General features: G+C 36.0%; 2 protein-coding genes across 2 annotated transcripts; one reads left to right on the forward strand and one right to left on the reverse strand.

Moving 5' to 3' along the window:
- Window positions 1-1,190: 1,190 nt before the first annotated feature.
- On the forward strand, window positions 1,191-2,715 carry LOC146897444 (S-adenosyl-L-methionine-dependent methyltransferases superfamily protein). Its single transcript, XM_085736418.1, has 2 exons — window positions 1,191-1,210; window positions 1,449-2,715. Exons 1-2 carry the CDS (start codon window positions 1,191-1,193, stop codon window positions 2,392-2,394), a joined length of 966 nt encoding a protein of 321 aa, XP_085592544.1. The 3' UTR covers window positions 2,395-2,715.
- A 2,959-nt stretch (window positions 2,716-5,674) lies between these two features.
- LOC146897445 (uncharacterized) lies at window positions 5,675-12,315 on the reverse strand. The gene is made up of 6 exons (XM_085734552.1): window positions 12,186-12,315; window positions 11,890-12,085; window positions 9,799-9,885; window positions 8,919-9,311; window positions 6,825-6,996; window positions 5,675-6,167 (listed from the first exon to the last, which is right to left on the reverse strand). Exons 1-6 carry the CDS (start codon window positions 12,248-12,250, stop codon window positions 5,995-5,997), a joined length of 1,086 nt encoding a protein of 361 aa, XP_085590678.1. The 5' UTR covers window positions 12,251-12,315; the 3' UTR covers window positions 5,675-5,994.
- Window positions 12,316-17,204: the final 4,889 nt, after the last annotated feature.

The following is a 17,204-nucleotide window of genomic DNA, read 5'->3' on the forward strand; positions in this document are numbered from 1 at the left end:
GAAGGGAGAAAATAGAGGAAGGAGGGAGAGAGAGAGAGAGAGAGAGAGAGAGAGAGAGAGAGAGAGAGAGAGAGAGAGAGAGAGAGAGAGAGAGAGAGAGAGAGAGAGAGAGAGAGAGAGAAGAGAGGGAAGAGAGGAGAGAGGGAAGGAAGAAAGGGATAAGAAAGAGATGATAGTAAAAACTTTTAAAGAAAAACAATTCCAATAAATCTTATGTCTTCATGAAAGACTTTTTTTTGTTAATATTTCACTAGACAATCTCACAAAATCCATCAAAATCTAATTTATTAAACAATCCTTTGAAATTTGAATGATTTTGAATACCATGAGACTTTTTTTAAGTGATGAAAAGTCTTGATTGAATACCTCAAGACTTTTTTAAAATGACAAAGAATCTTGATTGAATACCACAAGACTTTTTTTAAATTGCAAAGAGTCTTGATTGAATACCACAAAACTTTTTCATAATTAAAAAGCCTTTTAAAATCTCTTAGAATCCTAATCCAATACATCCCCCTAAATCAATTGATGAAAAAAATATTGCAAAACGCAATTCTCAATAATCAAATATTTTTTTCTAATATTTTTTTAAGGAAATATTTTATTCTTATTAAAAACTAGTCAAATCTATATAGTAGAAGCAACCATGTTCTATTTGAAGGATGAATTAAATATATTATACAATACATTAAACTATTTTAATTATTTATTTATTAAATACTAGTCACATAAATTTGAAGGATAAAATAACAACATTACCACCAAAATCCATAAACACAACTCTCACTTTGAAGAACATATATCATCTCCTTCTTCTTCTTCGTCTTCACCATTTTTGTGGTCACTAATTATCTCTAGTCCACACTCTATACTTCTTCTTCCAATAGCTCAAAAAAAGAAGAAAAAAAAAACACTCCTTCCAAATTCCAATTCAAACAAAACAACAACATAAGAGAAACAAAAGTTCGAAAATTCCTATAAACATGAAAACAGAACATAACAATAGATTTTCAGTTGTCAATAAGACTATGTGCAATGGTTGTGTTGAATCTGACATTCAACACAAAAAGGCCTGCAATGGGAGTGTTTAATGTGCTGCAAGCATGACATGGATGAGGGAGGTGTTGAACCGGTTCAACACAAATTAATGTCTCAGAATTGCCACGCGTCCAAGTTTGATTGGATTAAATATGGAGCTTGCAGAACACAGGCAGACATGTTGCGTGGAAAGCATAAAACAGAGGGAGAAAGAAGAATTGTGGAATGATTAAGGACAGGTGCTGCTTGCTGATTGGTTTTGAGATTTTTATATAAGAATAATAAATAAAAAGTGGTGGGGTAGAGTGTTGAATGAAAAAACCATTGGAGAGGTTAAAGTTGAATGAGTGTTGAATTAAGAGAGAGAAGATGATGTGGAGTGTTGGGAATTGAAAAAGTGGGTGTTGAAGGGTGTTTAATGTTGGTGACCATTGTAAATGGTCTAACATCATTAAAACTTCAAAACTCGCGGCGTATTTTATCCTCCTTTTGCTATCTTACACCTTAGGTTACTTATCCCATTCTTATTCTTCACCAAAATTCTCACCACCAAAATTCTCGCCGCCGTCGTCGCCGCTGTCGCTGCCACCGCTACCACCGTCGCCGTCGTATATTTCTTCCATCGTCCTCGACCCATTTCGAGTCAAAACTCACTGCATCAATCCAATCCCACCGGAAAATATTCGCCGGAAAATCATCTCCCTCATCTTCAACGGAACCTCGCCGTTCACCGACTTTCCTCCGCCGCACGCGGCGAAGCACCTTCGCCGGAGTAAAAAAATCAAAGGATGGGGTTCAAACGGTGCCGTTTTCGAAAACTTAATTCGTAAAGTGAAACCAAAAATCATCGTTGAAGTTGGAACTTTCCTCGGTGCTTCAGCGGTTCACATGGCCGAGTTAACTCAACGGTTCGGTTTAAAAACTCAGATTCTATGTATCGATGATTTTCGTGGTTGGGCCGGGTTCAGAGACAAGTTCAAATACATTGCGAGTTTAAACGGTGACGTTTTGCTTTATTATCAGTTTCTTATGAATGTTGTTAGTTATAATCAAACCGGTTCGGTTTTACCGGTTCCATTTTCAAGCGGTTCGGCTTTGACGAAGCTTTGTGAATGGGGTGTTTGGGCCGATTTGGTTGAGATTGATGCGGGTCATGATTTTTTATCGGCTTGGTCGGATATAAACCGGGGTTTTCGGATTCTTCGACCGGGTGGGGTTATTTTTGGGCATGATTATTTTACTGCTGCTGATAATAAAGGGGTTAGAAGAGCTGTTGATTTATTTGCTAAAATTCATGGTCTTAAGGTGAATATTGATGGTCAACATTGGGTTATATACACTACTTATATACAATAATCATCATACATTACATACATGATAGGTTGATTGGTATATTCCTATTTTTCCCTTAAAAAGAAAGAAGGTATATTCTTATTTATCAAATTTATTCATTATGTAAAAGTTGAAAGTTACACTTTGAGGTCAAGAAAAGAAAATGCTATTGAAAGAATTATCATTCTAAGATTCATACCCCAACTGTATATCTTAAGAGAGGGAAAAATATAGAGTGTGATGTGATATATTGGTGACATGGTAAGAATAGAGAGATAGAAGAAAAATAAGATCTTGAATAGATGTTAAAATATTAGGAGTGCACACATATGATTGTTGTTCTTATTTTATCTTTCAAGCTTCTTTATTATTAAGAATTAAGTTTCTTTACAATGTATGGCAATGACTTGCATTGCAAGAAAGTCTTGGATAGACACAAGAATCGATAATAAAAGATAGAAAGTGAAAATAATTTAATAATGTGTACTTTTAAAACAATTAAATGATGTATAATATGATAGTCTAGGTGAATTATTTTTGCACCTAGACTATCATATTAGTCACTCCAAATAAAAACAATTAAAACAATGTGTCTATATGTTTGTACTCAACCAAGTATTTTTATTTTTATTTTTGCACAGCAACACATTTTTTTTGGAGTGACTAATATGATAGTCTAGGTGGAAAAAATGATAGGGTAGTTGATTATATTGTATTTATAATTTAATCGCGAAGATTTCATTATACGTCACACTTCTCAACTATGTTTTTTGTTTAAATGACAAATGTTAGTTGTTGTTTTTGTTATAAGACAAAGTTAAACTCATAATCTATTTATCATTCAATTCATATGTTCTTTCAAAGCATCTTATGACTTCCACTCAATTCTGCATATGACAGGAATGATTTACTTATTAAATTTCTTTATGCGCATCTTTGCCCTATAAATTAGAATTTTCTTTGTATTTAAAACATTTCTGAATAGATGAAGGTTTCATCTACTCTTTGAGTGTCTACAATAGTATTAGATGTAAGGCAAGGCAATTGAAATTGTACTAGTGGTTTATAATTTTGTTGATTTCTAGGGAAAGTTGTTTTTATGTAATTTTCAGCATTTTTTTGGGCAAATTATGGTGTAAGTTCAGTTAAACTTTAAGTTTAAAGCTCACCAAAAATACGTGTGAATCTGTCTCAATTTGCTCCTGTTTATGTAGAGCACTCTAACATTTAGAAGAGAATAAAATAATGTCACACTTTGTAAGAAATTTATTTAACATAAACTTGTGAAAATAATTGTACTATGCGAGAATGAATCTTCTCAAATGTTTTTCTCTCATGTTTTTCAATTGGTGTCAATCTCATCATTAAATGGAAAAAAGTGAGATTAACTTTTAATATAAAAAATAAGAGTAAAAAGATTAATGATAAGATTAAAAAAAATTGAGAGACATGATGAGAGAAAAACAATTAAAAAGGTCCATTCACCTCTCCCCTAATTACACCACAAAGTTTGACATCATCAGTTTCATCACAATTATGTATACAATTTTTACTTTTATATTATTTTTCTGTATGAGAAATGATGTTTGAATAGCCATTTTTTTATAACTTTTGTGACAACTTTCTGTTTTATACTTATATTATGTTTTTACCTTTTCTTTTTATTACTTTGTTTTTTGTATTAATACCTCATTTTCTTTGTAAAATTTTAATTATATCAAAAGTTGTCATATAAATAAATGTTCAAATAACACAGCTATTTCCGTATCCCCGAATCCTTTTTCTTTTCCATCGGATACAATGTCCATAATTATCCATATATGGTGTTGGGATAACGGTGTCCGCTTTTTCCGTCTAAATAACACAACTGCTAATTACACTAACGATATAATTTTAACTCAAGTTATACTCACCCACCTGTGGTATTCTATTATTTCAAGGACATACTTCGTATAAGGTATATAAATAAAGCAAAATACGTTTCTATTGAGTAACTCGCATGATATCATAGTTTTTTTTTTTTTTTGTCAAGTAGCTTGGCGGTTAGAGAAATTCACCTTAAAGGAGAACAAGTGGGGTATCCGGGGTTCAAACCCTGACCCCTGCATATGTTATGCATACCCTTTACCAAGTAAGCTAAGCTCACGGGGATGGATGGATGATATTCTAATCCAAGTAGAGTGATGCAGATCAGAAAACACTTGGCCATTTGTTTAGTAGTGGTAAATTATGTTTGAATGGTGTGAGGATTGTTGAAGAAGGTGATGTATTTATAGGAGGTATTGTGCAAAATAATGGTGATGTTGCTATACTTGACTATGTTGTTGTTTTGGTACTGTTTGGATTACTGTTCATAGTCGTTGGTCAACTGATCAACATCTTTAGTGGTCTTTGACAGTGATGTTTCTACAGCTTTTGCTTCTTCTACCTGTTGGCCATTGAGGGAACATGTAAGGACAAAAATTACCATTTATGAGATAAATTTGCATGGTTAGAATATGAGAGTGGTCCCAATAATTTTTTATGGAAAATTTGTTGGTATTTTTGTTCTACCTATCGTGTCCGTGTTGTGTGTGCGTCATGTAGTATGTGGCCTGTCGTTGGACGAAACGAACATAATGTTGATCAGTGGTCATGTGTAATGTACGTCGTATACGAGACGTGCGTTATACGAACATTGAGGTTCCTTTGTCCTTTGTCAATACACGTGTTGTCAAGCATTGATTTACGATTGTTTGTTGTTGTGACATGTGTTTTGCGAAGATAAATTTACCCGTGCATCCGCGCACGGGTCGCAAACTAGTTCTAATCCAAGACGGAAAAGACTTTATTGTCCACATAGCATATCATAGATTTAAATAGTTATTTTCGAGGACGCTGATAGAATTACATATGGAACATTTCGGCTACATCTTGAAGGCTCGCCTCAAGACAAAGATAATGGGCCAAGTTTACTTATGCACACAAAGCATGCCCTCAAGAATCATCAGAGCAATATTTGAAGAATGCAATTTCTGATGGAATTCGAAAATTTAAAGCACTTTCATTAAAAAATAACTGATAGATTAGAAGGGCGCAAGTGGGGATTTAAAGGTGGTTACAATGAATGCAGTTATGAAGTCATCAAAAGCAAGAATTTGAAAACAAGAAGAAACTTGCAGAAGTTTTTAAGTGGTTAAGATGACATGAGTCATGCATGCAATACTTAATTTTTTTGTCTCCTCTATAAAAAGAAGATTCATTCTTCTTGCAAAAGAGTTCATTTTCGTTATGTAAAGCATACTGGATTACACATTCGCCTACATAGGATAAAACATCTTACTTTCTGTTTAATTTGTATGATGTATATAACTCAATCAAGAGTATAAAAGTTTGGTCAAAGTTCCACCTTCAAACAATGTTGCAGCGGCTTTTTCATACATTTGGTTCCATGGACCAGCAAAATTCTCCTTCCACAATGGAAGATTTATGTGCCGTATTAAATGCCCTAGTATTTACTGCTATTAAAGAGAAGAAGTAATATGAAAACTATTGGGAGAGGGGTTTGGGGTCCAAACAGTTAGTTTGTGCGATATGCAAAAAAAACCATCCTTCAAAGTGAAGACGGATTGTTGGCTGAAGAGTTTAAAAATTAGCCTCCATGTGTGGAGATGCATGCTTCACAGGCCAATTTCGGTTTCGCAGGGGACCACAAGCTTGTTGAGACGGACGTTGAGGTGCTACCGAACTACAAACTGTGGAGACTTGCGTCGTGCTACGAGAGTGCTCTTGATTTTTAATTGGTGTGGAGGTCCTACCTGCAATCATTTAAATTATTCAGATATCAACTTTTCCATTAGATTCACGAGCCTTACATTGAAAGAATGAAACTATAAACAATGCATTTTCCAGAATATTTATGGACGTAGTTGGAAAATGGATATCCACGCCCACCCTCGACGGGGGTAGGGTTTCCTGCCCTGCCCCTCGCCCATATATTTTTTTTGAAAGCTTGATATTCGGCCCAAGGACCGACTAATCCTTGAGATCCCATCCCACCGTCCACTTGTGGGTTCCCATTTAAAGCCAGATCTTATGGACTAGCCCACCGAAATTGGCACAGATGGGAATCGAACCTGAGACCTTGAGAGGAGCACACCCCAAGGTCCCAAGCCAACACCATCCAGACAACCCAAGTGGGCTCCCCTTGCCCATATATAAAAATTAAATTAAAAAAAACATTTATTATGATCATTATAATAATGGGTCCCTGTTGCCAAGCCTAGAAAAGATATTAAATATTTCGACAATCATCAACTAGAGCCATCATAACATAAAGTTAACTTGAGACTCCGTCAATTGTTGAGACTTCAGGCGAACAAGGAAAAAAGAAAACAATGAGAAAATACAACTAGCAAATTCTGGAATTGGATTAATTAGAAAATAAATTAAAATAAGAGTTAAATGACTATTACCGGGATCAGTCATTCCAGGAGCAGTAAACTTTTTGAATGGCTTGTCAAGGGCTAAATTTAGGGAGTGACGAGTTGCCAACTGTTCAGCAGTATATTCTGTGTTGGTTGTCACAGTGGTCGCAGTGGATCCTGAATTGGCACTGCCGTCTTTCTTTCGTAAAGCGCTCCACCTCTAAGAGAGTATTGGATAGACCATGGAGATGTGTAGTATTAATAGTCAATTAACAATGAAGGTGAAATGGAAACAAAACAATTAGTACAAAACTGTACTTGCAAGCATTATCAACTAATCGCAAAACAAATATTCATTTTACTATGACCTAAAATAGCTGATTAAACATTACACATCTTATACATATCAGAAGTTGCTTGAAGAGCAGTATTTGTAAAACTCCGTTGCCGGGATTTGAACCCGGGAGAACCGGGTGATACCCAGACATCTGACCTGACTAGATGACAACGGTTTAAAATAAATTTAGTACCATCAGTCATCAGACTCCAGTAAAATGTAATATTTAAGAAAGACAAGCAGTGTGCGCGCACATACTTGTTATTCAACTGATGATTTTTCTTTCATCCTTTTAGAATCAAGAAAGAGATAACATAACAGTGTACAGACTACAGATATGTACACTAAATATGGCCAGCCTCAACAGGCACAACTACAGTAGCTGCTAGATCTGGCTGGTATAGATCTGCCAAGACTGCCATGTTAGAAAAATCACAGAATAAGACAACTTATTAGCGTCCATGTCAACAAATCAACCATCTATAGGAATCCATGGATTGTGACCTATCAATATTTAACTTAAAACAATGCCTGCCACCGTTATCTACCTTATTAATCAACATGATAACACAAACCAGAATGAATTTTGATAAATATTCATGGTTAGCAAAGTTGATCATTTTAAAAGTATCAACCACAGAGAATGAGCATTCAATGATTTAACCTATCTGTTTTGAATTTAAGGGAAAATCAGGCTGGTAGGCAAATGTAATAGATAAGTGTATTATAGTGTACATATATTGAATCTTGGTGACAATCTAGGCCAAAGATTAAATAAACTACATATTGTTATATAATGCAGAATTCGAGGATTAATTCATACTGTTATAGGGCTATGACCACTGTTGGAAATTCCGCCTTTATTGTGGGCCCCCCTAGTGGCCTAAATTGCGGCCTTTGGTTTGCCTACATTGCAGCCTCCAACACCCTCATCGTGTTGGCTTTGAGGGGGTGGATTTAGTCCCACATCGGATAGATAGGACTCTTGAGAAGAGTTTATAAAGAGGAGGCACTCCACACATTACAAACCGGTTTTGTAAGGATGAGTTAGGCCCCAAATTTCAACAACCACCAAGCAATCAAATCTTAAACACACTAAATTGATATGTTGTGGCTATGTGAATAAAAAGTCATCGGCTGACGTTATGGAATAGACCTCTTGTAAATGTAAGGGAAGGATGCAGGTTACCCCTTCTCTGGATCCCTCGTGGCAGAAGCTTTGTAGCAGCAGGTTACCCCTTTTTATGATTTTGAAGAACTTAAACCCTTAAACGTATTTTCTTTCCTTTCTTCACTGCCCTGATGGGCATGACTGTTCACATATACTTCTAGCTATTAATCAGAAGGAATAATGATAAACATGTTGCCTCACATGAAATCTATTCTATACTACTAATAAAGGGGATACATAATTTTTTAGTGTAGCCTATTTCAATTATACCTAAATTAAACAGTATTACTCTTGAACCTATTAATTATGATTCAATTGCTAATATGTCGTTGTTTAATTCTCAGATTTAAATAGCAGTGGCTATGGATATGGTAAAATAGAGGAACAATATCTTATTAAAAAATAAAAGCGGAACATTTTGCACTTTAAAAGGAGGTAGATGGTAAAAGTTTATAAGATGTGATAAATAGATATACCGTTAAGCGCAATAGAAAAACGGATAAGACGGGCACGTTAGTGCCCGTGTTTCCGCTGGTATACATAATACAAATGCATGCTGAATTGCTGATAAAGAAATGGTATAATGAATGGAAAATGCCACGTAATTCATAAACTTTTAGGGTTGAAAAACCACCTGAGACAATTCTGTTGCACTTCTCTTAATAGGAAATCTGTCTCCTTTTGCCATGGCTACCCAATTCCCTTCACCGCATCTCTGAACAGCAGCCCGTAGCTGATTGTCCTCTTCCTCTGACCATTCTTTTCTTTTCCTTTTGGAAGCTGTGGTACTGGTACCACCAACTATTCTCTTGGTTTCTAAAGCATCTGTTGCTGACACAGTTCGCAGTTTCTGTCTCTGAACAGTAACTGGAAACGTAATGCTTGTCTGTTCCGTCAAATTAGAGGGCTGTGAAATTTCCTTTGAAGTTCTAGATGAACGGTAAACTGGAAAATTTACAGTCATTGGAGCCTCAATTGTTGAGCTATTAGGGGAAGATTCACTTAGCGTGCGGGAAGCAATTATCACCTGATGATTAAACAACGCCGAGAACCAGGCTGGTCAAAATTGAAGAACAACAAATAGCATATACAAGATGTTTAAACATTGAAACCATAAAGAACTTGGTTATTCCACACTAAATGGGACTATCTATCAAACAACAAAAATAGGCTCTATCAAAAACCATATTTTTCAGTAAAAACATTACTAGTCCTATAGCTGTATGATAAGGCAAGCCGCATCACTGTCAGATATTAATCTGTTAGAATCCGCATTTTTACTAGAATTACAATTATAAAGCTTCCCACAATCAGAAAGAAATTTGCAAAATTTAAATGTGTGATTCCATTGAGGATCTTTATAAATAAGACAAAATTTAAGAAATATGCCACGAATACTGTTTCATTTAATAGAGGTCTGATAATATGATAAAGTAAAATGTAACTAGCTAAGTCGCGAACACAATTTTAAAATATTGAAATAGAATTAATAATTAGTATATTAGTAAATTCACCTTCGCACATGCTGAGGACTCTGATGTAGCTTCAACATGTACGGAAGGAAATGATTCCAGCTCGCAATCTAGGTCACTATCATCATCCTGAAAATATGAAAACAAAAAAGCATGAATAATACATGAAAGTACAATACCTATCCAAGAATCTACGAAACAAAAATTCAATAAAAAATAAAAATAAAATAAAAAAAAGAGTACAGCTGATTGTGCAAACCTAACTGGAAATGGCAATTGGAAGAGTAACAAAGGCAGTACATGTAAAAGGGTGGTTGTGACTAAAATAATATGCAGAATAATGATAATGTTCTTAAATTGTGCCAGAATAAACCGAAATTAAATTGTGCCAGTATGATGCCTTGAATTAATGCATTGTGATACTGACTATAACTGATTAGTCATAGAATATGGACTTAAAAGTCTAATGCATCACCACATAACTGGTGCTTAAGGCGATGACTACTCAAGCCTTGTATGAACTACTTACTACATATCTCTATGTGATGTGAGACTAAACACGCCCAGCACAGTGACGAAGCCGAATGCTCAAATAAAGGCAGCTAAAAGTTTCCAGAACTAAGGCACTAGGGGAAGACCGAAATTAAGGTGCTTTCCAATACATTGCAGTAATTCAAAATCATGTACAATTGAATGATTAAAGATCACAGATACCAACAGTAGTTAGCTCAGGTATATCTGTTCTTAACTTAACAGCTTGTAAAGTGCCCACATAAGCACCGTCACTTGTAACAAGAGGCCTTTTTGGATTAGCTTATCTACTGGCATAAGTTTTCTGAGACTATTTTGGACAACTTATGATCATTTTCGTAAGTTTATTTAAACTTGTTTTCACAAGTTCTTTAATATAGCTTATAAAAATAACTTACAACATATACAAAAACCATTTAACGTTATTTTATCTTTAGCTACAAAAATAGCTTATGTGAGCTTATACATAAGCGCTTATCATGAAAACCACTTGTGTTATAAGCTGCAAATAAGCTATTTATCCAAACAGGCCCCAAATAATCAATTATCAGAAATATCAATTAATTATTGCCTCTGTTGTCAATAGCGGTCTAACGCGGCGCGATCGCGGCGCGAAGCGGCTGAAAACAGCCTAGCGCGTCAGAACGCGACCGAGTCGCGCGTTAGGCCAATGCGGAACAATAGCGGGTCAACGCGGGCAAAAAGCGGGTCAACGCGGGCAAAAAGCGGTTCAACGCGGGCAAAAAACGGGTCAACAAAAAAATCTCATCAGAAACCACAAAATCTCATCTCTGTTCTCTGTTAATCATCCTTTTTTTTACAGTCAAAATGAAGAAGAAAGGGAAGAAGTGAAAGATTGATTAGAGATCTAGAGATCTAGGAATTAATATGATCAAGATGAAGACGATCTAGAGATCTAGGAATTAATATGATCAAGATGAAGTCTAAATGTGAATGCAAAATAAAATTCTCTCATCTATATAAATACTAAATATATTTTTTTCATACTTTTTTAGTCCTTAATTAATAATATAATATTTAGTTTTAGTGTCCGCGTCATGTAATAGCGCCCGCGCCGCGCCGCGTTTCCGCTTTGACAACTATGATTATTGCAACAACTCTGCTGATTGATCCAACAATAACAGACACAAACATCAAAAGCTATTCGAACAAAACGAGGTTATTAGATCATGAAATCGCTCAAATAGACAATCTTATCATTAAATATATAAATATAGATAACAAAATAGGGGACCCGTTTGGATTGACTTGTTTTTTAGCTTATGAAAAATAGCTTATGCAAATAAATAATCTTTTATGTTAATTCATAAGTTCCCACTAACGAAAATTGTATCTTCATAAGCTGTTTCTTCATAAACTACATCGACAAGCTTATAAATAATCCATAAAAGTTTATTTATTTGCATAAGCTCAAAAAATAAGTCAACTCAAATGGACCCTAGGTCTCAAATATAAGCACGGATTCTTTCTTCAGCGGTGTATCTGCTTCATAAACAAACCGGATACATCAATTATTCAAGGAATCTAAAAAATATGAGAATCTAAAAAATACTATGAGACCGGAGGGAGTATGAGACGGACCATAGGTTCATCGTCCCCTTGTTTGAAATCTTGGGGCGAGGAACAACCATACGCCAAGCGGCGCCATAGCATCTGATACTCTCTGGCATTAGAAATACCAGTGGAAGTTTTGTTCACCAATCCATTCCAATCAAATTTGGTATCAGGGTAATTTGATAATTCCTGAAACAACGTCAATAAGGTCTTTGTGTCATACCTGCAAAACACAAAAAACGATTATTCAGCATGATTAATCAAACAAATAGTTAGAGAGAGAGAGAGAGAGAGAGAGATAGAGAGAAGAAGAAGAAGAATACCGTTGTGTGATTGAAGCGGCGTCGTTTTCGGAGAAGGTAACCTTCTTGGGATTATTTTCTGGCATCGGTAATCCCAAATTGTTGCAAAACCCTAAACCCTCTGCTGAAAACGAAATAGAGGTTTTACTGTGTCGTGTTTGTCGTCGCACAATAATATATATGTTGTCGTTCGAACTTGATAAAAAAAAAAAAAATGTAGTCTCAGTTGGTAGCTACCAGGGACAATGTTTGCAGGGGCCGGGGTTCGAACCCCGGATTCCCCACTTCTTCACACTTTAAAAGTGTGTGATCTAGCCACTAGGCTATTGAACCAAAAAAAAAAATGTATTTGATATAAATTTTAAATCATATACATTACTCCCCTCAGGTACTATTATAAACAAAAATCAACATTTTAGATATGCATTAAATGATGCATGTGGTCTATAATAAAGATCATATACATCATTTAATGAATGAATCTAAAATGTTGATTTTTGCTTATATTAGTAACCGGAGGGTGGTCTATAATTTTTGTTTATATTTTTGGATGGAGCAAATATTTTTTTAATAGAGAAATGATACTTCTATAATTATTTCCTTACAAATTAATAAGATTGGCATGAAATTATCATCCTTCATTTTTTTTAAGAATTAACAGTGTTTTACCTCTTATAATATATATTATTTTCGGTTTTTCCCTGTAAATATTTTCTTTTATTTATTCCCCAGTAATATTTTTTTGTTTTGGAATACCCCTTAATAGGTCATTCAAAAACATTTTTTTTATGCAGAAATTTTTGTTTTTGAATGACCTATTAGGGGTATTCATTTATCATCCTTCATTTTTTTTAGAATTAATAGTGTTTTACCTCTTGTAATATATGTCATTTTCGGTTTTTCCCCTGTAAATATTTTCTTTTATTTATTCCCCTGTAATATTTTTTGTTTTGGAATACCCCTTAATAGGTCATTCAAAAACCTTTTTTTTTTTTTTGCAGAAATTTTTGTTTTTGAATGACCTATTAGGGGTATTCCAAAACAAATTTTTTTACAGGTAAATAAAAAAAATTACAGGGGGAAAACCGGAAATGACCTATATTACAGGGGTAAAGCACCATTAGTTGATTATATTCACACATTTTATGTGTCTAGAGGTGAAGAATTTGGTGATCCAACCTAGTCACTGTAATTCTATTTTTATTTTTGGTTGAAAACTGAGTTACTATTGACGAAAAATTAGCTACTCATATATTTTTGTATATATGGTTTGGAACATTAGAAGTTCATATCCTATTTGGTTTTGGAGTTTGTTATTTAGGCACCTAGCACTTGTTTACAGACATCTGAAATACATTAAAGGGTAGTTAATTATCGTCCGAACAACCCATTAAAGGGCACCTAGCCTCGAGTAGAATTCTCTGATCACCATCCTCTTCTTATTTGTCCTTTTGGAGTACAACAACCTCCATCTAAACGCTTGTTTCGCTTTTGAAAGTGCATGGCTTCTTGATGAGTCTTATTATGCAATGCTTGAGCATAGTTGGGATCCAAAAAATTCTGTGGTAGACAATCTGCTTAATGTTCAGCAGGAGGCCTATAGCTGGAAGATGACTACGTTTGATCAAGTTAAAAATAAAAAGAGGAGACTTCTTGCAAGATTGGGGGGTGTGCAGAAGCGCATTCAAAATGGTCAAGGTCATGGTGGGATTAGAAGTTTGGAAGATAAGCTTCAAAAAGAACTCACTGAAATTTTAAAGAAAGAAGAGTTGATGTGGTTCCAACGATCTCGAACAAAGTGGCTCACAGACGGTGATCGGAACACTCGGTATTATCACTTGAAGACGATAAACAGACGAAGGAAGAACAATGTTCTAATGCTTCGGAATGCTCAAGGTCAGTGGATAGATAATAGTGAGCAGATTCGTATTCTTGTGAATGATTTCTATAAAAATCTGTTTGCTTTGGAGCAAGATAGTAGAGTGTGGTTTCAAACTGATCACAGTTATCCACAATTAGATCAAGATGTTATTGATAAGTTAGCTGCTAATATTAATAATGATGAGGTTCGACGTGCTGTCTTTGGTATGAGTGCGTGGAAGGCTCCAGGACCAGATGGATTTCCAGCAGGTTTTTTTCAAAAATCATGGAAATTAGTGGGAGTGACTCTTTGTAATTTTGTCCGTAATGTGTGGGAGGAGCCAAGTGGGATAGCTAGTGTTAACCAAACTGATATTTGTCTGATTCCTAAAGTGGACCAGCCTGAATTTGTCAATCAATTTAGGCCCATTTCTTTGTGTAACACTATTTACAAGATAGTGACAAAAGTGCTAGTTGGAAGATTAAAAGAGTACATTCCTATTCTTGTTTCGCCATATCAAACAGGATTTGTGCCTGGAAGAAATATTCATGAGAACATTGTAGTGGCCCAAGAAATGATGCATAGTATGGCAAAGATGAATGGTAAGAAAGGTTATTTTGCCATTAAAGTTGATTTGTCAAAGGCCTATGATAAGTTGAGCTGGGAATTTATATGGAGGATTTTGACAGAAATTAAATTGCCAACAAAGATGATCAATGTTATTATGCATGCGGTGACAAGTGTGGAAACAAATGTGAAGTGGAATGGCAAGAGAGCAGAATACTTTCGACCGCAGAGAGGTATCAGACAAGGGGATCCAATCTCGCCGTATTTGTTTGTCTTGTGCATGGATAAATTATCTCATCTCATTTCTCATGCTGTGGAAGAGGGGAGGTGGAAAACAATGAGAGCTGGAAGGAACGGTCCATTAGTTTCACATTTAATGTTCGCCGATGATTTGTTGCTTTTTGGAGAAGCATCAACTAATCAAATGAAGTGTGTTACAGATATTCTGAGTCTTTTTTGCAGATTATCTGGACAACAAGTTAGTCAGGAGAAGACCAGTATTATTTTTTCTAAGAATGTCGACAGAAGTACTCGGGATCAATTGAGGATTATGTCGGGATTTAGAGAAACAAATGTTCTTGGGAAGTATTTGGGTGTGCCTGTGACCGGTAAAGCACCAAGAAAAGCTGATTATCAATATATTTTGGATCAGGTTAGCTCTAAACTAATGGCTTGGAAGGCTAATCAACTCTCATTTGCGGGGAGAGTAACCTTAGCTAAAAGTGTTATAGAGGCAGTCCCTATCTACCCTATGATGACAACTTCAATTCCTAAATCCATTTTAGAAAATATTCAGAAGTTACAGAGGAAATTTATTTGGGGAGAAAATGGAACGGAGCGTAAGTACCATGCTGTTGGATGGGATATGATTACGAGGCCAAAAGATATGGGAGGACTTGGTTTGAGAAGATTAAGCATTATGAATAAAGCTTGTATTCTCAAGTTAGGTTGGAAAATGCAAACTGGAAATCAAGATTTTTGGTGCAAAGTCCTTCGTGGAAAGTATCAGCGGAGTGAAGATGTTAATGAGGTAGTGGCCAAACCATCAGATTCGAGTCTTTGGAAAAATATTGTTAATTTGTGGCATGAAGCGCAAAGGAACATTATTTGGACGGTGGGAGATGGGAAACGTGTGGATGCATGGAATGATGTTTGGGTTGAACCTAAACTTCGGATTAAGGACATGAATCTGGACATTCCTAATGAGCTTATAGCGGTGAAGGTGGCAGACCTGGTGAATGACGAAGGAGAATGGAAATGGGAGCTGCTGAATACATGGTTACCGTTAGAGGTGTTACACAAAATTGAAGCTATACCTCCTCCTCATATCATATATGGCAGTGATGTTAGGGAAAGTTTTAGTGGAGATCACGAGAACTATTCAGTGGCAGCGTTGTATCAGGAGTTAGGAGGATTTCAGAATAATATTGCAGAGCCAAATTGGTGTATGATTTGGAAACTTGCAGTTCCGGAGAGAGTTCGTTGTTTTATATGGCTTATGAGGCATGAAAGACTCTTAACTAATTATGCTAAGAGTCGAATGGGGATAGGATCAGCTATGTGCGAGTATTGTGGGACAGTCCCGGAAACAGTTCTGCATGCTATGCGCGATTGTGCCTTAGCAATGCCGCTTTGGATGAATGTTGTTCATATCAATAATAGAGAGGAGTTTTTTATGGGAGACCTGCAACATTGGATTCACTTTAATCTCAGTACTGTAGCAGGTTGGAATAACTCAGCTGAGTGGCGTGATTTTTGGGCAGTGGCGTGTCACAGTTTGTGGACATGGAGGAATAAGGAGTTGCATGATGAAGGATTTTCTAGGCCTATTTATCCGGCGCAACATGTGTTGCAGGTTGTAAAGAACTATGCATCAGCTGTTAAGGTTAATAAAGTGGTTAATGCTTCCCTTCATGAAACCATTCTTATCGGATGGAAACCCCCTGAGAATGGATGGGTAAGGTTGAATACTGATGGCTCTTGTAAGGAGGGTGCAGCTGCTGGGTGTGGAGGTGTTCTGCGAGGGAGTGATGGAGAATGGTTAGGTGGGTTTGCAAGAAGTGTGGGTCTGTGTAGCGCCTATGTAGCAGAATTATGGGGGGTGCTTGAAGGGTTGAGGTATGCTAGAAGACTTGATTTTCGGAGAGTTGAGTTACATGTGGATTCAGTGGCGGTGGTCAACATTCTCAACTCCGGAGGATCCGGTAATCCAGATGGGAGGTCTCTAGTGATGAAGATTCGAAGGATGTTGGATATGGATTGGGAAGTGGTTGTTAATCATATTTATCGAGAGGCAAATCAGTGTGCGGATGCATTAGCTAAGCTCGGAGGCTCCTTGGATGCCAATCTTGTGTTGTTTGATGCATGTCCGCCGCAATTTAGTCATTTGTTGGCAGCTGATGTATTGGGGATTACCATCCCTCGTTTAGTTCCTTTGTAGTTTTCCGTTCTTGGGCTTCGGCCCTCTTTGTAATCAAAAATAAAAATAAAAATTATTTAATCAATTTAAAAAGTGTTTTAATGACAATTAACTATCTTTCGTTCTTTTTTTAAGGTGTGTGTGGAGCATTTGTCTTTTGATTCCCTAGAAGTCCATTTTGTCATTTCATGGG

Source organism: Medicago sativa, chromosome 8 (assembly GCF_051527215.1).
Source record: "Medicago sativa cultivar Bolivia chromosome 8, Bolivia_mono, whole genome shotgun sequence".
Classification (NCBI taxonomy): Eukaryota; Viridiplantae; Streptophyta; class Magnoliopsida; order Fabales; family Fabaceae; genus Medicago; species Medicago sativa.

Excerpts from the sequence above, each read along its gene's own strand:
- LOC146897445 (XM_085734552.1), bottom strand. The coding sequence starts at position 12,250 with ATGCCAGAAAATAATCCCAAGAAGGTTACCTTCTCCGAAAACGACGCC. Across the intron at positions 6,997-8,918 it reads GTGCAACAGAATTGTCTCAG|AGGTGGAGCGCTTTACGAAA; the intron begins GTGGTTTTTCAA and ends ATACTCTCTTAG. Across the intron at positions 6,168-6,824 it reads TCCTGGAATGACTGATCCCG|GTAGGACCTCCACACCAATT; the intron begins GTAATAGTCATT and ends AAATGATTGCAG.
- LOC146897444 (XM_085736418.1), top strand. The coding sequence starts at position 1,191 with ATGGAGCTTGCAGAACACAG. Across the intron at positions 1,211-1,448 it reads ATGGAGCTTGCAGAACACAG|GGTGTTTAATGTTGGTGACC; the intron begins GCAGACATGTTG and ends TGGGTGTTGAAG.